The sequence below is a fragment of the Doryrhamphus excisus genome, chromosome 17 (assembly GCF_030265055.1).
Source record: "Doryrhamphus excisus isolate RoL2022-K1 chromosome 17, RoL_Dexc_1.0, whole genome shotgun sequence".
Taxonomy (NCBI): domain Eukaryota; kingdom Metazoa; phylum Chordata; class Actinopteri; order Syngnathiformes; family Syngnathidae; genus Doryrhamphus; species Doryrhamphus excisus.
The window spans coordinates 139,503-162,712 of NC_080482.1; the positions used below are offsets into that span (position 1 = coordinate 139,503).

General features: G+C 46.0%; 2 protein-coding genes across 5 annotated transcripts in view; one reads left to right on the forward strand and one right to left on the reverse strand.

Annotated features, from left to right (window-relative positions):
- mboat1 (membrane bound O-acyltransferase domain containing 1) overlaps nt 1-9,720 on the reverse strand; it is a 13,326-nt gene extending 3,606 nt beyond the window's left edge. Inside the window, exons 1-13 of the mRNA XM_058053610.1 lie at nt 9,461-9,720; nt 8,858-9,003; nt 8,531-8,608; nt 7,013-7,108; nt 6,101-6,156; nt 5,966-6,020; nt 4,307-4,487; nt 3,230-3,422; nt 3,051-3,154; nt 2,902-2,966; nt 2,671-2,803; nt 2,446-2,597; nt 463-677 (exon numbers count right to left, since the gene is read on the reverse strand). Of these exons, the coding sequence (XP_057909593.1) occupies nt 518-677; nt 2,446-2,597; nt 2,671-2,803; nt 2,902-2,966; nt 3,051-3,154; nt 3,230-3,422; nt 4,307-4,487; nt 5,966-6,020; nt 6,101-6,156; nt 7,013-7,108; nt 8,531-8,608; nt 8,858-9,003; nt 9,461-9,550 (1,509 nt within the window). The 5' untranslated portion in view covers nt 9,551-9,720 and the 3' untranslated portion in view covers nt 463-517. The remainder of the gene's footprint in view (nt 1-462; nt 678-2,445; nt 2,598-2,670; nt 2,804-2,901; nt 2,967-3,050; nt 3,155-3,229; nt 3,423-4,306; nt 4,488-5,965; nt 6,021-6,100; nt 6,157-7,012; nt 7,109-8,530; nt 8,609-8,857; nt 9,004-9,460) is intronic.
- A 3,365-nt stretch (nt 9,721-13,085) lies between these two features.
- Nucleotides 13,086-22,986, forward strand: LOC131105628 (transcription factor E2F3-like). 4 transcript variants are annotated; one of them, XM_058053971.1, is made up of 8 exons: nt 13,086-13,713; nt 15,073-15,202; nt 16,004-16,134; nt 17,520-17,608; nt 19,120-19,278; nt 19,363-19,477; nt 19,780-19,921; nt 20,107-22,986. In XM_058053971.1, the coding sequence occupies exons 1-8, from the start codon at nt 13,432-13,434 to the stop codon at nt 20,409-20,411; spliced, it is 1,353 nt and encodes a 450-aa protein (XP_057909954.1). In that variant the 5' UTR covers nt 13,086-13,431; the 3' UTR covers nt 20,412-22,986. The 4 variants fall into 4 exon arrangements, with proteins under 4 accessions (XP_057909954.1, XP_057909955.1, XP_057909956.1 ...); XM_058053972.1 differs by having other exon boundaries at nt 13,088-13,713; nt 15,073-15,190; XM_058053973.1 differs by lacking the exon at nt 13,086-13,713 and adding an exon at nt 13,832-14,003.
- Nucleotides 22,987-23,210: the final 224 nt, after the last annotated feature.

Genomic DNA, 23,210 nt, shown 5'->3' on the forward strand with positions numbered 1-23,210 from the left:
AATATATCTAAAAATAACGCATTGGTAAGCTAAATGATCCTTTAGGGCATGAACATTTGTCTACATTGCGTCATGGTGGCGTTTCATTCATGCAGCCTGTGCAAGCAGTGACCAGATGACGGCGCACACCCACGGGGGGGTGGGGGGCGTCAGTAGGGGGAGTTTGGTGGGTTGCAACTGTGGCTAATGGAGTTGCTGCTCCATCGGCTGTGGTGACAATGGTGACCTTTTTGTGTCATGTCTGCCACAAAGAGCAAGTGTGCACGCACATAATTGAGCTATAATGTCTTGTGTTGTGTTGTGTTGTGTTGTGTTGTGTGTGTGTGTGTGTGTGTGTGTGTGTGCGTGCGCGCCTTCACACTCCCACTATGCTGGCGTGAATCCTTCCCCGAGACAAGGAGCCTCGTGTCTCGTCCTACTTGAGCCACGGAGGTGATGTAAAGAAGACTCTCCGTGTATTACCTGGCTGGAAGCCTTGTAGGGACCGTTCCTTGGTCTGGGCGTCGTGCAGGAGACCTCAGTTTCTTTCTTCATTGTTGTTACAGTGAAGAGGAAGACACCGGGGGGGGCGTGACGCTGACTGGGAGTCTGTGGTTTTTCCAGCTTTGCTTTTGCGTTTGGGACGCAGGACAATAACGGCCACCAAGCTGATGACGTGCACGTGAAAGTACATGGACCTGGAGGACAGCAGATGCGTCAGCTTCCAGTGCGTGCCGTAACGCATCCAGGAATGTTTTCCCATTAATAACGGGGCTCGCACCACTTTGGTGAGAGCCTTTTCTGCAATAAGATACGTGCGCTCTGACAGCAACGGCGCAGTAGACGGCCATTGTAAAGCTTCCCATGGAAGCACAACATCAGCCAACATGAAGACCAATTAGAACGTGATAAGATGCCGTACCATCAAGTCCAGGTTCTAGTGCGACTACAATGTCTTGATGGAATCATCCACTTTTTATTATTATTATTTTTATTATATGTGTTATAAGGTGCATGCACACGTGTCCACCGCCGATGTCACACCTTCAGGGTTTTGCAAATTAGACAAGTCAGTGCCACACATAGATTGCAGGCCTGTGGGAAACCCGGATAAGCCACAAAGGGAAAGAAAATAGTGACAAAAGAAATAATAAAAACCTCCACCAATAATAAATACTATACCACCAATATATATAATATACCACCAATAATAAATACTATACCACCAATATATATAATATACCACCAATAATAAATACTATACCACCAATATATATAATATACCACCAATAATAAATACTATACCACCAATATATATAATATACCACCAATAATAAATACTATACCACCAATATATATAATATACCACCAATAATAAATACTATACCACCAATATATATAATATACCACCAATAATAAATACTATACCACCAATATATATAATATACCACCAATAATAAATACTATACCACCAATATATATAATATACCACCAATAATAAATACTATACCACCAATATATATAATATGCCACCAATAATAACTAATATACCACCAATAATAAATACTATACCACCAATATATATAATATACCACCAATAATAAATACTATACCACCAATATATATAATATACCACCAATAATAAATACTATACCACCAATATATATAATATGCCACCAATAATAAATACTATACCACCAATATATATAATATACCACCAATAATAAATACTATACCACCAATAATAAATACTATACCACCAATAATAAATACTATACCACCAATATATATAATATACCACCAATAATAAATACTATACCACCAATATATATAATATACCACCAATAATAAATACTATACCACCAATATATATAATATACCACCAATATATATAATATACCACCAATAATAAATACTATACCACCAATATATATAATATACCACCAATATATATAATATACCACCAATAATAAATACTATACCACCAATATATATAATATACCACCAATATATATAATATACCACCAATAATAAATACTATACCACCAATATATATAATATACCACCAATAATAAATACTATACCACCAATATATATAATATACCACCAATAATAAATACTATACCACCAATAATAAATACTATACCACCAATATATATAATATACCACCAATAATAAATACTATACCACCAATAATAAATACTATACCACCAATAATAACTAATATACCACCAATAATAAATACTATACCACCAATAATAAATACTATACCACCAATATATATAATATACCACCAATATATATAATATACCACCAATAATAAATACTATACCACCAATATATATAATATACCACCAATAATAACTAATATACCACCAATAATAAATAATAATATGAATATGATCAATTGTCATCAACCTGAACTTCCACATGCCTGCTGCTGATGATGATGGTGGATGAAGGTACCTGTAGAAGGTCATGCTGGGTTCTGCGGCCAAGAGTAGAAAAGGCGTGACGGTGTAGCAGACGGCTAGCTGGGTGGCGGCCCAGGTCAAAACGTCGTAACCCAGCTTTGACGCTCCAGATCCCAGGAAGTAGCGGCGGAGAGACCTGCGTGCCTTGTGGGTCAGGAAGGACAAGAAGATGCGTGAGATGAGCTCCTCTGGCGTTTGTCTCGTTTGGCGGACTCACAGCTCGTGCGGCCAGCGTGACGGGGATGGCGGTGATGAAGGTGAAGTAGTACCCGGGGTAAACGCCGTGCCACAGGGCGGACAAGACAAAGGTCAAGGCCAACCGCTGCCGCGGCGCTCGCTCGTAGCAGACCCTGATGAGGGGGCGGAGTCAGTAGCAGAAATCCAAGCATCCAGAGGAGTGAAAGCGAGTGAAAGCGAGTGAAAGCGAGTGAGCGGCGGCGGAGCGTACGTTTTGAGCCAGTTGCTGGTCTGGATGTTCCAGTTGTCTACGAACGTCTTGAAGCTGGTGGCCGTCTGGGGAAGGACCAGTCAGATGATGATGATGATGATGATGATGAGGATGATGAGGATGCCATTAGCTGAAGACATTTGGCCTACCTCGATCCCCACGATGTTCAGGTTACTGATGAGGTTCCAGGAATACTTCCCATTTTCATCCACCCCCAAGAAACCGTAACCGGCGGCGTTGTGGACGGCGTCGGCTGGCGGCACAAAGAAAGACAGATGACTTGCAAAGGCGTAGCTAACGCCATCACGCTGACGCCCACGTTGCTCACCTAGCGTCCAGGCAAAGTAGAACTTGGGCCTGGCGGCTTGAACGGAAAAGAAAGCGTAGGTGAGCCGGGTGAGGAAGGGGGCGTGGCGGACAAAGTCGGGGTGCACGTTGTGCGTTATGGGCAAGGACGGCGTGACGATGAGGAAGAAGAGCATGCAGCCGCAGCACACCAGCAGCTTTTGACAGATCGCCTTCTGTGGAGATGATGGATACAACAGGGGATGAGGGGCTGGTCCCTGGGCCAGCACGGCCACATGAGTACTACAATATCAAATACTAGCCATACAAAAACTGCTAAATGACAAAAATACGCCTCAACTAAAAGCCATGAATGTAAAGAGTGGATCCGGCGTATTCGCCACTGGCGACCCTGCCATCCTTTCGCTAGGACATCCCATCCATTTGTGTTCTTAGCTCCAAAATGTGATAATACTGCAGGAGAGTACTGCAGGACAGTACCTGCACTACCAATGCACTACCAATGCACTACCAATGCACTACCAATGCACTACCAATGCACTACCAATGCACTACCAATGCACTACCAATGCACTACCAATGCACTACTAATGCACTACCAATGCACTACCAATGCACTACCAATGCAGTACCAATGCAGTACCAATGCACTACCAATGCACTACCAATGCACTACCAATGCAGTACCTCACAACTACTGTGTTTGGAGGCTGAAGATACTGTCACGGGCGAACATCATCCATCTTCTATGCCGCTTATCCTCACTGGGGGGGGGGGGCGGAGCCTATCCCAGCTGTCCTGGACTGGTGGCAGCATGTTTTTGGAATGGGGGGGGGGGGGGGGGGGTGCACGAGGAGAACATGCTAACTCCACACAGAGGCGGCCGAGGGTGGAATTGAACGCTAACCACTTTAGCACCGTGCAGCCGTGATCCAAATTCCTAACTTTTCACATGAAAAGTTTTAGTTGGCCTAAAAATAAGACATTTGTTGGTCCGAGATGAAAATGTACTGCTTCTTGTTCTTCCATATTGTGTTGTACTACATACTGAATACTGAATACTACATACAGTATGCTCTTGATGAAAACGGGGGTTTACCAGAGGGGACGGGTCTGGAACTCGATGGTAGCCGTTACGGGGGCCATGTTGCCCGAGCCTGCTGCTGATGTGGCGTCCGTGGATGAAGTGGATGTAGTCGTCGTAGTTACTACACGGGCCCACCAACACGCTCAGGAAGTTGAGGTTGTAACTCAGATATTCAACCAGCGAAGGCCTCACACTGCGAGAGACAGAAAAAACCAAGACCCGTGACCGTGGGACCCCCAGCCCGCTAAAATCTGGATGAAGAAGCAAGGACAGGGGACAATTTCAACTTCCATAAAAGTACACATTTGAATATGATACAGTAAATGTGAGAATACTCCTACAAATACATGATGATGACGATGATGATGATGTTGGCTAACGATATTTACAGTAAATAATAGCCAATCACGTCCTATGGAAGTCAGGAGTGCAGCATGGTGTTTATTGTCGTTGGGAATGCATCCATGTGTGGATCATATTCCATCTATCATGCAATCCTTCCCATGCAAGATGGCGACATGGAGCGTACGTGAACAAGCTAGTCACCATGGCCGGATCTCCTTGTCCTTGCTCGTCTTGGCTGAAGGGACAAAGACAATGATTCATTTTTAAGAAGCAACCATCCCGGCAGACAAGAAAGCGAGTGCTGGGAGGACACGGTATCAATTCAATCAATAACTTTATTTAACTTTATGTTTGTCATCCCATTTGGTCTGCGTCCTGTAGCCAATCACCAATCACCACACTGGATCGAAAAGAAAAGTTAAGATGATCTTTCACCAGAGATTGGGAATGAAAGAATGTTTCAACAAATGAGGAGTGACTGGATTTATCATTCCAAAAAACCCCTCCATCATTTGGCAGGCTGTGCTTGCATGTTTTCCTCATGTCCCGCCTACCAAAGGCAGGAAGCCAGCACGCTGCATTGCTTTCAGCTCCTCGGTGCCGCCCTTCCATAGCACAACGGCATGCACGGAGTGAGCCCTGCATCCCGTCTTTGGAGGCGGCACCGGAAGCACGCAGTACAGGAGATGTGCTGTCCAATATTTACACTTTTTCCATTGTACTTAAAAGTAATCTTGTCTCGTGTATGGTCTCATGACACCTCCAAATGACATGTACTACAAATGTACTACACTAAATACACTGCTACACTGCTATACTACCAGTGTATATGTATTGTAAATGATATAAATATATGAACTGGTTGATGTCCACGGTCTCCAGACTTCTGATCATCATTGATTTGACTGAAATACGGATGGCGTTACTTACCTGGTGATACGTTTGATTCCCTGCCAATGTGTTGTCCACACACTCATTGCTTTGGGCGGACACAAACATAGAACATAGAAACATAGAACTGGTACAATTCTATGTACTGTATGTAAAAGGCTTGGATGCCCGCCATAAGAAGGGGTGAGGAAGGGGTGAGGAAGGGGTGAGGAAGGGGTGAGGAAAAGCTGAGTAAGCGATGGCACGGTGCGGAATGCTGCTTTCCAACATTCCACTGCCAAGCAACTTAGTGGGCGGACAATGAGCATCCTTCTCTAATTCCACAATCCCAGTCTCAGGAAAGGCTGGCTTTGTAATAAAAGCGGTGTGACTCTTCCTGTCCTCTAAACATGATCATGTGATCACTGCTAGCATGCTAAACGTGTCCAAACTTACTTTATGGATCGTCGCTTCTGTTCTGCGGTGAGTTGTTCGGCTTTCTTACACATACCTGGAAAAAGGAGAACTTTTGAACATTCCATAAACCCCCATTGTGCGTAGGCGGGGCTTTTGGCCATGTGGCGTTCTTACCGTCGTGGAGCTGGAAGGCTAGTGTGGTCATCTTCTGGGTCACAATCATCAGCGGGCTGGGCAGGAAATCAAATATTGCTTCATTCAGTAGCATACGGATCCACGTCCAAGTACAGTCAAACCTCGGTTTTCCAACGCCCTAGTTTAGGTACGCTTCAGTCTTCCATGAACATTGTCACCCAAATTTGGGCTCTTTTGGTTATCGTACAATATTCCACGTTTGCCCCGTTTTATATCGTTCCTCAAAACCCAGTGGCTTGGCGTTGCTGAGTCCTCTCCATGCATTTCTATTGTGTGACTGCTTGATGACCCGCCATGGGGCCAAAGAAAGTTGCCGTAAAGAAAGTCCAATCTGGCCAGGAGGTCTGCATCAAGTGCAGGTCCCATGCTGGCGAGGAAAGAAGAAATCAAGGAAGCTAATGTTGCTGAAGGGCTAAGACGATCCCAAGTGATCCAAGATGGAGGAAGTGCTGTTGGCGTGCATCAGCTCCTCTCTCACCTCCAGGCTGAGCTCAATGGAGACAGTGAAGTGAAGTGGCCATTGTTCATTTATCCATGTCATCTCAGCCAACGCACGCTGGTTGGGTAGTACTCGTGCTAGCACCTAGGACTTACACCGTAGCACTAAACGTGTTTGATTTATTTCATGCTAAAAACACGGGTGACTTGCCATGCCCTGAGACATGACGCTCCCTCCTACTATCACTGGTTTTCCGTCTTATGCAAGTAAGTAGTATTCCACGTACACTGCTGCTCTTCATCAGCGGTGCTGTGTTTACCCAAGGCCGTGGCGCTGGTGACGCTGTGAGCCGGTAGAGCACATTGTAGGAAAGTTAACCGATAACACATCATTCCACGCTCGCAAAGTGGAATGACTAACAGCCTCTCATGGCAAAGGTGTGGCTTCCTCACCCGGAGAAGTCAGTGGACAGGATTCCGTAGTTAAAGATGAACACTCTGCTCACTTGGCACATGGTCAGGTATCCCATTGCGATCACCATGGAATTCCTTGGAGGGAAAAGGAAGGTGTTCATGTGCAAGCTCCAACGGCAACTGGGAATCATTTGTCTATTTATTGTGTTAATGAGGTCAACATGGGCAAGGCCAACTAGATAAGGGGTCCTTAACCTTTTTTCCAGTGTAGAGTGGCCATTAAATATTATCATTCATTCCTTTTCTACCGCTTATCCACACCAGGGTCGTGGTCGAGAGTCGCGCATTTGTCATTAAACAAATTAAACACACTGATGTGCCCGGTGGTTGGAGGTCAGGGCCAGCAAACCCTTCTCTGCTGGCCTGAAAGGAAAATTGGTCCCAATGATGTGCATTGTCAGCTAGCTCATATTAAGTCATTCTCTTTCGTTAGAATGCACAGAAAAGGGAAAGGAATGTCTTTTCACGTTTCACATAAGGATTGTGGCTAAAATGCGCCACGTACAACAAAATGTGGTCTCAAGTGAACAAATATGCCTACATATGCCTACATGTACTAAGAGTACCCGGTTACTGTAATGATGGACTTTCTACAATATTCTATGATGGCTCATTTGGAGTGAGCTGTGGATGTTTCTTGAATCACTGGGCCTGTGCAAAGACATGATGACAGTTTCCACAGCTCCACCTGAATTACCCAACAACACAACGCCTGCAGTCACCTCTACCTCCACGCACATCCCTCCACTCGGGAAAGGGTCAGAAAATGCTTCCACTGTCTCATTTAGCAAATATGAGCGGCTCAGCTGCTATGAACTTGAAATGAGGATAAAATTGCTGTCATTCCTAAATAGTATATGATCTCCAATTATAGCCGGAAGTGTACATTTCAATCTAATCGTCTCTTTTGTTTGGTGTATGAAGGCCAAGACAAAGGCGGCACCCAAGTATACACACGTCCCACTGTCTTCATGGGATTCAAACAATGCAGTACACTGAGTGAATAAGCTACCATTTGGTGTCGTGGCCATCAGCTCCACCAATGGCTGAGCCTGACGGACAAGTTTGACCTGAATAGGACAGACGTAGCGCTAGCACTATCATAACGTTTGCTGCTTTTGCTTCATCACTCTCTGTCAGCTTGTTGCCAGGCAGACTGGTCAGTCTGGTCTAGAGACCTTGGCCTGTTGGACACAAAAGAACTCTATTCACCTGTCAATCCTGATTCTCTGACTTAGACATTCCAGATCTGAGCTGCTGTCTTTTTCCATATAGAGCATTTTAGACATGACGTTAAGTAAACCGGCCCAGTCCCGAGAGTGGTTTCAGTTCTTTGGGCTACATGATTTAGCTTGCTGTGTTGTCCACCTACCCTGCTTCATAATGTGAAAGTCGTGAAAGTGTCGGAAAGTCAGACATTCTTCAAAAGCTGACAGTGGAAGAAACCTGGACTATGCATCTAATGGATGGATGGACAATCTCATCTAATGTTCTTACCTGTGTACATTGCTTACGTCATCCTGGATTATGATGACGTAGTTTCCTAGCACCACAATCACGATGAGGGCGGAATACCTGTAGAGAAGGACACGTGAACACAATAGAGCAACATGTCGACCGCGCTGCCTCCTCAACCACAAGAAAGCGTGATCATATTGACAAGCACATGCGTACCCTAGTTTACTCTGTGGGCTTAAAGGCCCGTGGAAGTGGCCTGGTGTCAGAAAGGCCCACCAAGAATCCTTTGTAAGGTTCCGTAGCCAAACGTTGTGGAAAGTACAACTTCACATACCATGAGTGCAGTGTGGACGTCCTCATACGTACCATCCAAAGCAGAAGATGAGGAAGGCCATGCCAAGTAGGGTGGCCACGGCATGCCTCACCAGGGGATTGCTATGGCGAGGACTCAGGTACAGACGGAACCAGAAGGCGGCCGCCAGAGCAAACAGCTGACATGCCAGAAAGTTCACCTGTGGCGTATAAACACGTTGCTGGTGTTGCAGGAATATTCTGCTATTTGCAAATATAAGTACCACCACTGATTCTGTATTATGGTGTATTATGGTTATGTTGCCTTGTCTTTCACATGTGGAACAGCTAAGCTACCAAGGCAGGGGAGATATTTAACCCATGACATCATTACCAAAGTCTAATTCCCCCAATAGGATCCATCCATCTGGTGAGGACAAGAACATGGCTGGATGGATGGATGGATGGATGGATGGATGGACTTGGTCACAGTTTAGCACAGCATCTGTCACCTCATCAGTTTATTACACATGCTTTGTTTTTCACACCCACGTAAGGCGAGCGGGTGGGGTTAAGTGATCAGTCACTCTATGGGAGGTACGAAACGAGCGTGGTGGACCTGCTCAATGGAAAGTGCTGGACCTTTTAGTGAGATAATAATGTGCTGACTCGTCTTACCTGGTCCAGAGGAAATCCCAAATGTTCGCTGACCGGCAGCAGCCACTGAGAGCCAGTAGTTTTAAACCCGTTGACCGCGCTCTCGTCCATCCTACACTCTTGTTCCTCGACGTTCCGGGTCACTCGCTTTTTCTTTCCTTTCTAAGGACACATTTACTATTTTGTGAGACTAAAACACATTGGTCCTCCAAGAGAAGGTCCCGGGGAAAGTCAGACCAGCCCACAAGCCCGGCTTCCTCCCACTCCTCACTCAATTGAAGTCCGAGACAGCCTGAGCTGGATTAATGAAGGTGGACAAAACTTCCGAAAACACCTTCCAAAATAAAACACATACCGGAAGTTTATATTGGACTGACAATACTTGTTCCATCTTGTGACGACACCTGTTGTCCCAGGATGGAAATAAAAGCGGAGAGTGCTCTCAGATATTCTACACACGTTTTGTAAGTGATACTTCTTGTTCAAAGTACAAATAAACAGAATACATAAAGCATACATTTGCTATGTTATACATTGTAAGCATACATCGGTAATGGTAATGGTTTCATTTGATTTGAACATGCATCAAGTTACAATTGAGTGCATCACATAACCAATTCACAGTTCCACATGTCCAAAAGGAGTAGGAAGAAGCAAAGCTTATTGTACCCCCCCTTACTTTACAATCTATAACTGTTACATTTGTTCACTTCCTGCCTTTCTGATTTAATTTTTATTTGTATTTTTGACACATACTGAAGTATATGGTGATATAACCATATAATGACATAATGGTTACCATAGTAACCATCAATATAGTGATATATATAGCACATCATGACTGGTCCAAGACTCTTCATTCTTGTATTTAGCAAACATCAACTGCTGGTATTGTTTCTTGAATGGGCTCATCCTTGTACATTGTTTGTAAGGTGGGTCTTCTCCCCGTTTCCATGTTCTCCTCGTGTATGCGTGGCTTTTCTCCGGGTACTCCGGTTTCCTCCCCCATTCCAAAAACATGTTAGCTTCATTGGCCACTCCAAATTGTCCATAGGTATTTATGTGGGGGGAATGGTTGTTGGTCTATATGAGCCACCAGTCCAGGGTGTACAAAGTCAGCTGGGATCGGCTCCAGCATACTACACCCTTCCCAGTGAGGATAAAAAAACAGATGGATGGAAAAGTGGGTGGCACTTGACAAGTATTCAATATGACAAATGATACTGCAGTGCGAGCTCAAGTGTTAAGATGGTAAGTAAGTAAGAAATAAACACCCTCTGTGGGCTGCTATCAGAATATTAGAGTCATCTGCACCGTGTGTATAGTGTGTATAGTGTGTATAGTGTATAGTATAGTGTATACTATGTGTATAGTCCTAGCATTAGTTTGGATGTAATAAACAGCATTAGGAGCCCAATACCTCCACCGTGCCGTCATAAGGATTGTATCCTCCATTCCTTTTTCCATACTAGTGTCTATCATCAGTCTGATACAAGTTGCTTTCATATATCCAAAGATGTATACAGTATTTTTACATGTTTTCCCATTTATCTTTTTATCTGTCTTTTTCTTAAATGTTACCAGGAAATTGCGATTTGTTCTCACCACTCTCCCCTGTGTTTACACTGATGACAGCATCTCCTGGTGGTCGCTTGCCAAAAGACTTCCTGTAGCGCTTGTCCTCATGAGGGTCACCAGTCAGCTGGAACCCCAAATGTGAGGGATCAGCCCAGAATTACACAGGAGGAGCTGGTTAATGATCTGAAGGGAGTTGGGGAGGATAGTCTCAAAGAAAAACATTAGTAACACACTTCCCCATCATGGATTAAGTTGCAATAGGGTCCCCCCAAGGTCCCCCTGCTGAAAAAGGCAGTAGAAACCAAACAAGCTAGTCTGAAGGTTGCCAATGAACACCTGAATGATTGAGACAAGACCAACAACCATCACCACTGTCATATATGGAGGTGAAAACCTACTGTTTTGGGGTTGTTTCTCTGCTTAGGGTACAGGAAGACTTCACCACATTGGGGGGGCGATGAATGGGGGCGTGTACCGTACAATCTCAGATGAGAACCCTCAGCCAGAACACTGAAGATGGATCGTAGATGGCTCTTTCAACATGACAATGACCCAAACCATACCATCAAGGATGGCTTAAAAGTCTTGAAGTTGCCAAGCGACAACCTCAAGGCCTTTGGGAACCGGAGGGTGTAAAGAGGAGTGGGCTAGAATCCCTCCTGAGATGTGCACAACCCTGGTGAGCAAACAAAGGCTTCTTAGCACTAAGCCATTTTGCTTGATGATCAAATGTTTATTCCATCCATTCTCCTCCGCTCATCCAGGTCAGGGTCATGGGGCAGCAGTCTCAGTAGGAACCCCAGCCTTCCCGTCCCCGGCCACCTCCTCCAGCTCCACCAGGAGGACAGGAAGGCGTTCCCAGGCCAGCTGTGAGACATAATCCCTCCAGCGTGTCCTCGGTCCCATCCGGGAGGCATCCGGACTGGATGCCCGAGCCACCGCAACTGGCTCCTCTCCATGTGAAGGAGAAGCGGCTCTACTCTGAGCCCCTCCCTGATGACCCTATCTCTCAGGGCAGGGTTCAGCAACCCACGGCTCCAGAGCCGCATGTGGCTCTTCGGCCTCTTTGTTGTGGCTTCCTTCGCAATGCTCCAGTATTTTTTGAACACCGGACTGGGTAAAATATGCATCTTTGTCATGAGTTTTTAAAAAATTAGACTTTCTGTGAGACCCTGAATGAATCCTGGCTGAGTTCTGAGTCCCCCGGCTCAGCTCTCTTTTCACCACGACGGTCCGGAACAGCGATCGCATTACTGCAGATGCTGTGCCCATCCGCCTGTCGACCTCTCGCTCCCACCTTCCCTCACTCGTGAACAAGACCCCGAGATACTTCTATAACTCCTCCACCTGGGGCAGGACCCCATTCCCAACACCATTCCCACCATGGAGGGAGCACTCCACCCTCATCTCAGAGGCTTCACACATCAGGACCTTGACGTCCCGATGAATGATAGCATCATGTAGCATGATTATTAACGTGAGTTAATAAACCTACCATACTTTAGCCACACCTCCCAGAAATGATTGTTTCCTCATGTTTTTTTGCAGACAATTAGTAGGGTGATCAAATCATTATTCCCCCCTCTGCAATGAATCGCTCTTCTCTTTGCATATCCTTTCCTTTCCTTTCCTTTTGTCATAATTTTCACATGATTACAAAGGCATTTCCCTTGCTCTTGATAAGTTTTCACTTGGAGTGAATATATATAATGTTATGTCTGGTTTAGAACATTGCAATCCGTGTCGTTTGCCACACCTGTTTCATATGCAACGTTCAAAGATACTTGATATTGATGTTGATGTATAATGTATAAATACACCATATAAATATAGATTTCGGACGAGTACGACTTAAAATAAGACTTCGAAGTGTGGAGCTTTAGAATCAAAATCCACACCTTCAAACTCACTTGGTACAGTATGTTTGCTTTCGCCATCTAGCGCCTGTGTGTGGAATTACAAGACGTGTGACCGATGACGTTTACCTGTTTACAACTGCCAATGAGCACGTGGCGCGCAGAATTCATCGCCGCCATTGGACAGAATGGGCTGTAAAATAGGGCGGGGACCCCGACACGAACACCCAATAGAGAGGGACATGTAAATTCTTTTTGAAAACTTCCCGGGAAATCTGAGTTTCGCGGGAGGGCTCTTGAGCGCGTAAACCGTATCCCTTCATTCATCAGGCCGCTTCCTGAAGCCATTTCTCGACGGGGGAAACGAGAGTTGGCTTACTTTTTAATCCGTTGCATCTGCCTAAATGCACGTTCACGAGGACTCCTACGTTGCAAAAGTCGATGATTCGGACTTTTATCTTCACTTCGGTCTGAGTATTTTTGTAACTCTTGCGGTGGATTAGCAACCGGAGCGGCTTGTAAGTGTCGAGACAAGAAAGGGGCTACCCGGAGAACAAGATGAGAAGAGGGATCTCCTCGGCTCCGGACAAAGTCATTTTAGCGGGCGTCGGCGGCTCTCCTTTAGACAATAACATCATTTTAACAGCTCTCTCGGATCGTTTAAACCCCAGTCAAGCCAACGCTACTTACATTCAAATAATAACGACACCCCCGCCTTGCAACGTTACCCAGACCCCAAGTGTATGTTTGTCCGAGCCCTCGATAAACAACATTTACACAACTCCACAACAAAGTGCGGCCAATGGAGCAGGACGTCGAGCCGCATTAGGAAGACCGCCGGTAATCTCCTATCAACATATTGAATGCATTTCCCCCGACTAGCGTTAGCCTGCTAGGGTTAGCCGAGCTTGTTGTTCTGCCAGCTAGCTGCTAGCCGCTAGCCGGGCAGCTAACTAACTACCGCTGGCTAAGTTGTCCAACTGTAGCACTCGAGTGTTTTATGTGACTGTCAGCGCAGCGACGCCTTTAAAGTGTTTTAGCACCGTTTGGACACATCGGCTTGTCCTGAACGGCTCGCTGGGCGGACTCGGTGATGCTTTTGAGTTCGCTTGAGCCAGATGGAAACATTGGTAAGAGATCAGCAACGTTAGCGCTGGCCTAGTGGCCGCTCAGTCTTCTTCATTTGGGGGGTTGGGGATGGTATTCGGCTGTTTTTGCCTCATCTTGGCCCGCTTTCGGCCGTCCACCCTTTTATACTCGCAGCTCTTGTTCTTGGGGGCACTTTAGCCCCACTTGAGCTTCGATACGAGCAGGGCAGCTTCTATCGGCCATTAAGATGCAACTTGGATGAAGCATGAAAATGAGTTAGCTGTCATGGCTAGCAGCAATGTTAATGAACAAGGTGGAATCATTAGTTGGCGGCCCTGACTGATGTTGCACAAGCGTATGCTGTATTTATGCCGACTCTGAATTAAGTGCAAAACGATGCCTTTCATAGTCACCCTCGTTTGTTCCTTGAGTGCTACTTTGGTGCTACTTTGCACATTTCCTGTGCGCATAACCTGCTTAAAGCACACAACTAGCCATGCTTCATTCCAGGATTTGGCCTTTCTTTAGTGTTTTATATATGGTTTAATTTTGAGAGGTGAACTGAGCGTGTTTCATGCTGGAGCAGGCGGGGGAGGAGGGGGGTGCTGGCTGATAGAAAATGGCTGACATTTAGACTGTCAACAGAGGACATGCTTCTCTGAGAGACTTAAAGGTTGAAGGATGTGATGATGTGGCACCAGGATACTAGCATGGCCGCCTTGCCCCTCCAACGCACCCACAGTGGGGTTGCTGTTCAAGAACCTTGGAGGGCTCCATGAAGCCCCTTGGCATGTAATGGTCACCATCTTGATGCATGCTTGTAGCTCAGCAGATGGAAAGGCTTTTTGGGCTGGTTGGTATTGGTAGTGATTGAGGGAGGCGTTGCACAAATGAGTTCTTTGAGGTGAAGTCCCATCTTGTTTCCAGAAATGGACTGCAGCACGACGTGATGATAGCAAGCCTGACTTTGGGTAAAAGTAGAAGCAGGTGTCATGGAATGGGAAGGATGGTGTTGAACAGTACAAAGTAGTGAATACGCTGCCTGTCATTGACTTTTTGCACATGCTACAAAATTGGAAGCTCACCCTCTTCCCTTCCATATTGTCCCAGGCCAAAAGGAGGTTAGCCCTGGACGATTCGGACCACCAGTATCAGTCAGAACCCTCGAGGTCGTCGAGAGGCAGAGGTGCCCCGGTAGCCAATGGGACACACGTGAAGACTCCGAAAAGTAAGACTTTTTGTACGTGCAACACAATAAAGTTGGAACCTGGTTTGTATCCTGTTTATTTCTTATGGTTCTATGATTACGTCACTCACTGAGATGTAGACCCCTGGGATCCATCCATCGGAGATGAAACTAGATTGCTGTTCCCCTTGAACAATCCTACATTGTGCTGGATGTAGAGTGCTCGTCGCTGCCATAAAACTCCACATGATCCTTGGGGGGGGGGGGTCTCTTCTCTAGGTGTCAAATTCATACTGTTTTTTTATATATTTTTTCATTTTTGGGAATGACAATGTAGTAGTCAGGTTTGGCAAGTAAACCTAAAAGCTAGATTTTTGTGTACATTTTTGTAAAGCAATTGTATTTGTTATTGGGAACCCAAGGGAACCTGGTACACAGTTGTACCGCTTTGTGCCCATTGGATTGGGTACTATGACAAAAATAGTCCCTAACCGAGGAGGGTATGTTTTATGTGGAACATAATTGGCGCTAGTTTTCTTCCTCCTAATAAACGTCATTCAAAAGACAACCTTGCATTGCTGAAACGTCTGAATCTTCATCTGTTTTCGCTCAGCTACCTTGGCTACTTTGGCACATGGTTGTACCGTGTCGTTCAGTGTTTATATAGTTTTCCGGTACTTTGGTTTGTATCATCATGCATGTTGGCTGTTTGTAGACCAGGCTGCAGTGGCACGACTGGGAGTCGGAATGCTTTGTGTGTGATTGAGGACGAGCGGTGTGATATCCATGGATGGATGGTGCTTCATATTTTAAAGATGCTAGTATTTAATAGCCTATGTTCGTCTTCCACTGTAGCACCCAAGTCCCCACCAGAGAGGACGCGCTACGACACCTCCCTGGGCCTGCTGACCAAGAAGTTTGTGGATCTGCTGGCCCAGTCTTCAGATGGAGTTTTGGACCTAAACCTTGCAGCAGAGACTTTGCAGGTCATTTGCTCCTCCGAACTGAACCGATTGCTTATATTGTGGTTAGTGAGCGCTTAAGTAGGCCACACGGTCATGTCAGCATGTCAACATGTTGCCCTCGTCATGAGGATCCAAGGCTTGACTCTTCATGGAGCACCTCTGTCAGGAGTTTGCACGAGGTGTGAATGGTTGTTTATGTCAATGTGGTCCTGTGATTGATGTGAACCTGCCCAGGGTCTACCCAGCCCCCACTCAAAGTCAACTGTGGTAGGCTCCAGTCAATGAACGACTGCTAAAGTACTGTACAGTATGCAGTACGTTGTAAAGGCTTTGGCTGTGTCTGATTCCGGGGGCTGCTTCCTAAAAGTGCGCATCTGTAGGCTGCATGACGTCATTGTGCTGCGCCGAGGCTGTCCCGATTAGAAGGGCCACACGGGCTCCTCCATGAAGAGGTCTGCATGCCCACCAACCGTGGTGGCCCATCATATCCAAACATTCTTATTAGGATGCAAAGCTGAGAGAATCAGAATTCACAAGTATTCCTTTGTACAAAGTAAGTTTTGATGAATTCACAAGTATTCCTTTGTTTGTACATAGTAAGTATTGATGAATTCATAAGTATTCCTTTGTTTGTACATAGTAAGTATTGATGAATTCATAAGTATTCGTTTGTTTGTACATAGTAAGTATTGATGAATTCGTAAGTATTCGTTTGTTTGTACATAGTAAGTATTGATGAATTCGTAAGTATTCGTTTGTTTGTACATAGTAAGTATTGATTTATTTGTAAGCAGAGTTTATGTCATGCTACAAAGTTTATATGACGTGGAGAGATTCGACTTTAGATATTAATAGTGTTATGTAAATACCCAACACTTCATATTATGAACAGAAATGGAACAAGATTTCATTATTTGTGTACATCACCTCCATGTTTTATTGGCAAATTCGGTTAACTTTTATGAACGTAAAACGTCAAAGTTGAGAGGAAGTAGCCAAAATGTGCTAACTAAATACAGAGTTATGAATATTACTACAGTTTAATATACCAGGTTTAGCTGTGAGCTGGAGATAAATCTGGCTCGGAGAACATTTCTTCCCTCTCCTGTAAAATAAAATGGTAAAAACTACTAACTTTGTTACTTTACTGTCGCGATTGAAGGCGGATATTCTGTCAGGACGTTAAGGTAAACATGAGACCACGTAACGCTACCAGCTGGAGGAGGGGCCTCCCGAAGTCTGGCCTCCGTAGACCGGGTAGGCTAGTGGCCCAGTAGCATGCAGACCCCGGATTGGGACGCAGCCTTTATGAAGTTCTGGAGGTTGTGACATACTGTGGATGTACGTGGATGTGTGGTTCAGAATCCCACCTCCTAACGTTTAGTGATGTACTGTTCTGTGTTCAGGTCCAGAAAAGAAGGCTGTACGACATCACGAATGTACTGGAGGGCATTCATCTCATCAAGAAGAAGTCAAAGAACAACATTCAGTGGATGTAAGTGATGACTTAAGCCTGAAGTATGCATCGGCATCACGGCAGGCTAGCTCCTCCCCTTCCACGCCCACAGAGCTGTGATGGGTGGACCTTTTTGGAGTGCATCATTTGCGTTTGCTCCCTTCCATGAAAGCACCAAAAGCTGTCAGACTTACTGTGCGGCGTGAAAGCCAGGGGTCGGCAACCTTTACCATCATGAATGACAGCCTTACTTTGAATAGATGACCATGGGGGTAGAACAACAAGATGCCACCCCGCCCCTTCACTTGCTCATCCAATCAGCAAGCAGAATGGGGTCTAGATGCATTCAGGGACATGCGGTGAGTCGGATATTTCAACCGCTTAGAAAATGCCCATTTCCTCCACTTTGGTGTAAAAAAGTCTCATCACGGAGGCCGGGATCCGCATGTGTCTCTGGGGCTGCGGGTGGCCGAGCCCTGGACATCAGGCTAGTTGTACCGTACTGGGGGCCCAATCAACCCCTTTCGTGCAGAACCTTTGGCGAGAGTGGAAAAGGTGGACCAAGGCACGGAGCCATTAGGCCACAAGGTAGCTGAGTCACAGAAGGGCAGCGGTACGATGGGTCATCACCAGTTGGAGATGACCACCGCCTTTCCTAGTGAATAAAGACTGTAAATAGCGTCAACGTCAAAGCACGCGCGCTCATCCACAGACATCCTGTATGAACGTCTTATTTCATTCATGATGTTGTTGCTCTCACAAGGGATGACCGCCTTCCTCAATCCCACAATTAGAAGAAGTCCAAGTAAGGCCAGATGGTCTACACGTGATGTCATGAGCAGGAGCCAGCGGGGGACTTGTGGCCACGCCCAGCATGGTACCAATGGCCTAATGTGGCACACCCACCGTTACTATCCCAACCCCTCTGGCGACGTTCCACGTCTTCCGCCAATGGCTACCGTGTGACTTGACTAGCCACGTACGCGCCGCTAATGCCAATGAAATATTGCATTTTTATGCTAAGCTATTTCTGAATACATTTGATCATAATAATATGGTTGAGCATCAGTTTGTGGGCCAGTAAGCATTCTTTCTAACTCCTAGTCTGCCTTTGCACCTTTGCTTTACCAAGCATCAACATCTGCAGCACCTCTGCAGAGCGGCGAGGAGAGAGGAATCCAAGCAGGATGACCCCTAAGGTGCTGCGCTAATTGCTATGAAACTTACATGTAGCTAGCAAGACGCAAAGACAGCGGGAATCCCAGATGTGGAGGTGACGTTTTCTCTTGTTGCATTGTCGGGTAATGCCGTCGCTCCTCCGACCAGGCGCTAATTATTTCATGACACGAGCCCTGCAAGTCAGCCAGACTGATGGGACTGCAGGGTTGCTAAGGGAAGGCCCGAGTCAAGACTCAAGCCAAGAGTCAGGGATGCGTGCAGGCCTTTTCCAACTTGGCGTCAATGACGTTAGTTTTGTCAGGAATTGTTTGTGTGGAGATTTGCACTTTACTGAAGACCTTCCTTGTTAAAAGTCAAACGTCTGCTCAAAGGGGCTGCAGTCTGTTGGAGGTGGAGGGGTCACTCAACCAAAGGCAGAGACTGACCGCAGAGGTTTCCGCGCTGGCAGAAGAAGAGCAGAGGCTGGAGCAGCTCATCCAGAGATGCAGCCTGGACTCCAGGCACATGAGCGAGTCTTCAAGCAACCAGAAATATCCTTTTTTCCTGAAGCCGATGCGACTCTTGGCCGCCTCTCCTTCTGTCTTTCGTTCTTTCTTTGACCCGTTGACCTCCACGCATGCCTACGTCACGTATGAAGACATCAAACAACTGTCGAACCTTCAAGACCAGACGGTTATTGTTGTCAAGGCGCCCACAGACACCAAGCTGGAAGTACCAGATCCTGACGAGGTAAATTCTGTGTTCTGCTGCTCTTGTCTTGCTTACAGAAGTCAGGCAGTAGGCGAGGTGCTTCCCTCATGCCACTAGCATGCAAATGATCTTCCGCTAATGAGCTCGTATCAGCCATATTTATCATGCATCCCCAGAAAATATGGCCAAACCTTTGAAGGGTTCTGCAATTAGATTTTTTCCCTACAAAATCCAAAATGTCACCACCGCACACGGATCCTGTAGGAACCACTGAAATGTTCTTTAACATTTAACAAAAACAAATCTGGCTAGTTTGGATTGACACTTCCTCCCTTCTGCAGAGCTTATCCATCCACTTGACCAGCACCAGAGGCCCGATTGAAGTCCTCTTGTGTCCTGACGAGGAGAATGACCACAGCAGTCCTGTGAAAAATGGAAACACGGACATCAATGGGAACTCACCCTTCCTCAAAGTCCTCCAGGGTAAGCTGTAGAAGGAACGAGTGACTCAAAGCGTCTGAATTGATTGGGTTTAGGTCAGGCCTCCGGTATGCGTGGTACAAATGTCATACTGTGATTCCCAGCCGGGGATTACGTGGGAAGTTGTCAGGTCTAGTCCTATCATAGTCATATGTTCAGTAGTTAACCTGCTTCCAAATCCTCTACAGATCCCAGCATCCCAACCCAGACCCCCAGCACCTCCTTGGCACCAGCACCACCCTCCTCCTCCGTCACCTCCGTCTCGGTCACTGCTCTCTCGCCCATCTCGTCCCCGTACACCAGCCTTCTTCAGCAAACGGAAGACCAGATCCCCTCCTCCCTGGGGCCCTTCTTGAACCTGGCCCCCCCGCTCCTGGAGCAAGATGACTACTTGCTAGGTCTTGGAGACGACCAGGGGATCAGCGACTTATTTGACGCCTGTGACTTTGATAGGATGCCCTCCTTGGGCCTGGACGACCTCCTGTGCAGCTAGCACTAGCTGCTGTCAATCATCCTGGAGTGCATTGGAGCGCGTTAGACATGGTGAGCGTGGATGTCTGTGACTAGTTTGTATAGGCCAATTCTAAATGCAACCCCAACCCTAACCAAAGGCAGACAAGCGGCTGGTTTACTCACCTGAAGAGCAGCATGGTTGGTACTGGTCTCGTTTGGCAGCAATGAACCCGAGTGCTCATATTAACAGAAGACACACTTGGAGGGAATCGGATGGTACAGAACTGAATGCTAACAACCCTAAAGTCAAACAATCTCAGCAAAAGTTCCCGCAGGTGATTACAGTCGCCCCTCCTTTATCGTGGTCAGTTGCTTCCAGACCCAACTGTGATGAGCGAATCACCGCCGAGGAGGATTCCACATGTACAAATGTCATATTTGCATAGCGCATAGAAAACCTGGTTATGACCTTGGGAAATACGTTAAACATGATCGGAGCTCTCTGGCATGGAATAACATCCCTATAGTCACTTTTATTGGCCAATATTATAGACGTGAGAGAAAATAGGACAATAACGTGGACGCGCTTACACCTACCCGTTTGTTGGTTTCATTTGACTTGATGGCCTGAATGAAGTCCTCAAATTACCGAAGCTGACACGGTGTCATTCCCACTGCAGGCTTTCCCATCAGACTCCGTGCCGGACCGGGCTATGCCTTCGCTTTGAATGCATCACTATAGTATGTCTTCTCAATGCCTTGTCTTTGGGTTTTTGCTCAGTTTAGGACAAAGATAGTCAAATGTTGCTTCAGTTTGCTCATTGTTGTTTAATAATATGTCGTAGTCAACCGAGGAATAGCGATAGGACTTTTCAATGAATATACTCGGGAAAATCCAAGTGCAAAATGGCGAGGGGCGACTGTATATCAGCACATTTTGGACGCGGTTAACTTAAGGCGAAGTGTTGCAGCATCCGTGCTGTCGGGCCGTTGAACCTGCCGTGATGTAAATGGAAACCAGGTGACAAATAAACCAAAGCCATTTCTAACCACTGCACGCCAGTCTGGCTTGGTAACAGGTTACCATGTTACCAGGCTACCAGGTTACCACGCTACCAGGTTACCACGCTACTCGTGACTTGACTCGATCACTTCCACTCCACGTTATCCACTAGCAGTTGAGGCGAGTAGACCGAACTCGTGATCGCTCGGTCATCACTGGCCTTCATCTAACCAGTGATCTAGATCTTAAAACTGGTGAAATATAATCTGTCATGAGAAGCCGTTTGCTCGGGGTGGCTGCCCGGACTTGGACCCGTGTGATGGTAAAACACAACAGTCTTGTCGGAGTCTGTGGTTTTTAAACCTACGGTTGCAGGGCGTGTTGCTGCTGTTGGTGTGACGTGTGCTTGTCTCAGCGTTTATGGCAGAAGATCTGTCTTGCTCACGACGGCCTGCCACGTGTCCTTTGTTTTGCTTTCTTTACTAGAAATGTTGCGTGCCCTAGGGTGCCCTAGGGTGCCCTAGGGTGCCCGAGGCTACCTCGCTTGCTGTTTGACAAGATACAAGAGTTAAAAAAGATGGACGCCAGTCTTTGTGGTTACCTTTGCATTCCTAGCACACTTGGATCATCAGTTGTGTGAGCATCCACGTGTAGACCTTCTCACGAGATTTACACCACCACCCAGCTGGGGTGCACCCTTGGTGGCCGTGTGCTTGGGGTTTCTTTTCCAGATGATAATGTGAGCCCCAGATCCTATTCAGACATCAAGCGGGAGCTTCTGGGCCCTTTAAATGGCCGTCACAGGACATGGCTACGTCTCCACTGGACTGGAATCGGTGACTTCTGTCCACTGCTCCAGTGTCTAGCATTGCTTCGTGACACCGTGTGTCCGTTTTACATTTGGGACTTTTTTTGACATGTCAATGAACTTTTATTTTGTTGTCAATCTTCGAGATTAGGGAAGTCTGGTATTCCGGTCTTTGTCGAGCAAAGAGTATTTGGGCGACATTGGAAAGAACAGCGAGGCTGATGTCTTCCGATTAGCCGGACTTAGCGTTACGTGAGCTTTCCTAGCAACATCGCTACTTTTGTCTTGGCAGCTTCTTTTCAATGTCTCTCAGATACTCCCACATAGAAGCAAACTATCTTTTATCCGCTTTTTGGGAAGAGCTTGGCAAAGGAATGTTGATATATGGTAATGCACAGTTAACCCTGTAGTGTTTCTTCCACAGGGTGCGGTTGTGCGCCCATGACTGTTTGATGGAATGTTGTTGTGGTACGACAGCCGATATTGAATTAGCACCGCCGGACTTGCGAGGCTCATTCTGTCTGTCGCCCATTCAGTAAGCTGAAATAAAAACGAATATGTGATTAAAAATACATGCTTCTACAAAAGGAAAACTGTAATACACATTTTGTTTTTAAAATTTGGGTGGAAGGTTGTTGGGATGTCTAATGTTTAGCATTTTCCTGTGTGTTCCTACGGTTTTGCTTTGCTTTAACTTTTGCTAACGAGGAATTGAGGGTTGCATATGTGTGTGTGGGGGGCAAAGTGGGATTTTTCTATCTACTGTCAGACTTTGTAATGGAACATTTGAATAAAGGAAATCTACGTGAGCAAAATGCTTGCAGTTTGGGGTCTTGTTCCCTATTCCCATTCTGTGTGGTTCAAATGGGTTTTTAGCCACTTCAATGTAGTATGTACTCGTATCAGTACGTGTACACAGTACATTTCACAACATATTAGTGTTCAAAAGTCGGCAACATGCATAAAATGTCAACAAAAAAATCTTGGACAAGGTTAAACAGACTGCTGGTTTGCAGTATTTATTGAAG

Coding starts and splice junctions, on each gene's coding strand:
- LOC131105628 (XM_058053971.1), top strand. CDS start 13,432: ATGAGAAGAGGGATCTCCTCGGCTCCGGACAAAGTCATTTTAGCGGGC. Junction 13,714..15,072: donor CCGCATTAGGAAGACCGCCG/GTAATCTCCTAT, acceptor ATATTGTCCCAG/GCCAAAAGGAGGTTAGCCCT. Junction 19,478..19,779: donor AAGTACCAGATCCTGACGAG/GTAAATTCTGTG, acceptor TCCCTTCTGCAG/AGCTTATCCATCCACTTGAC.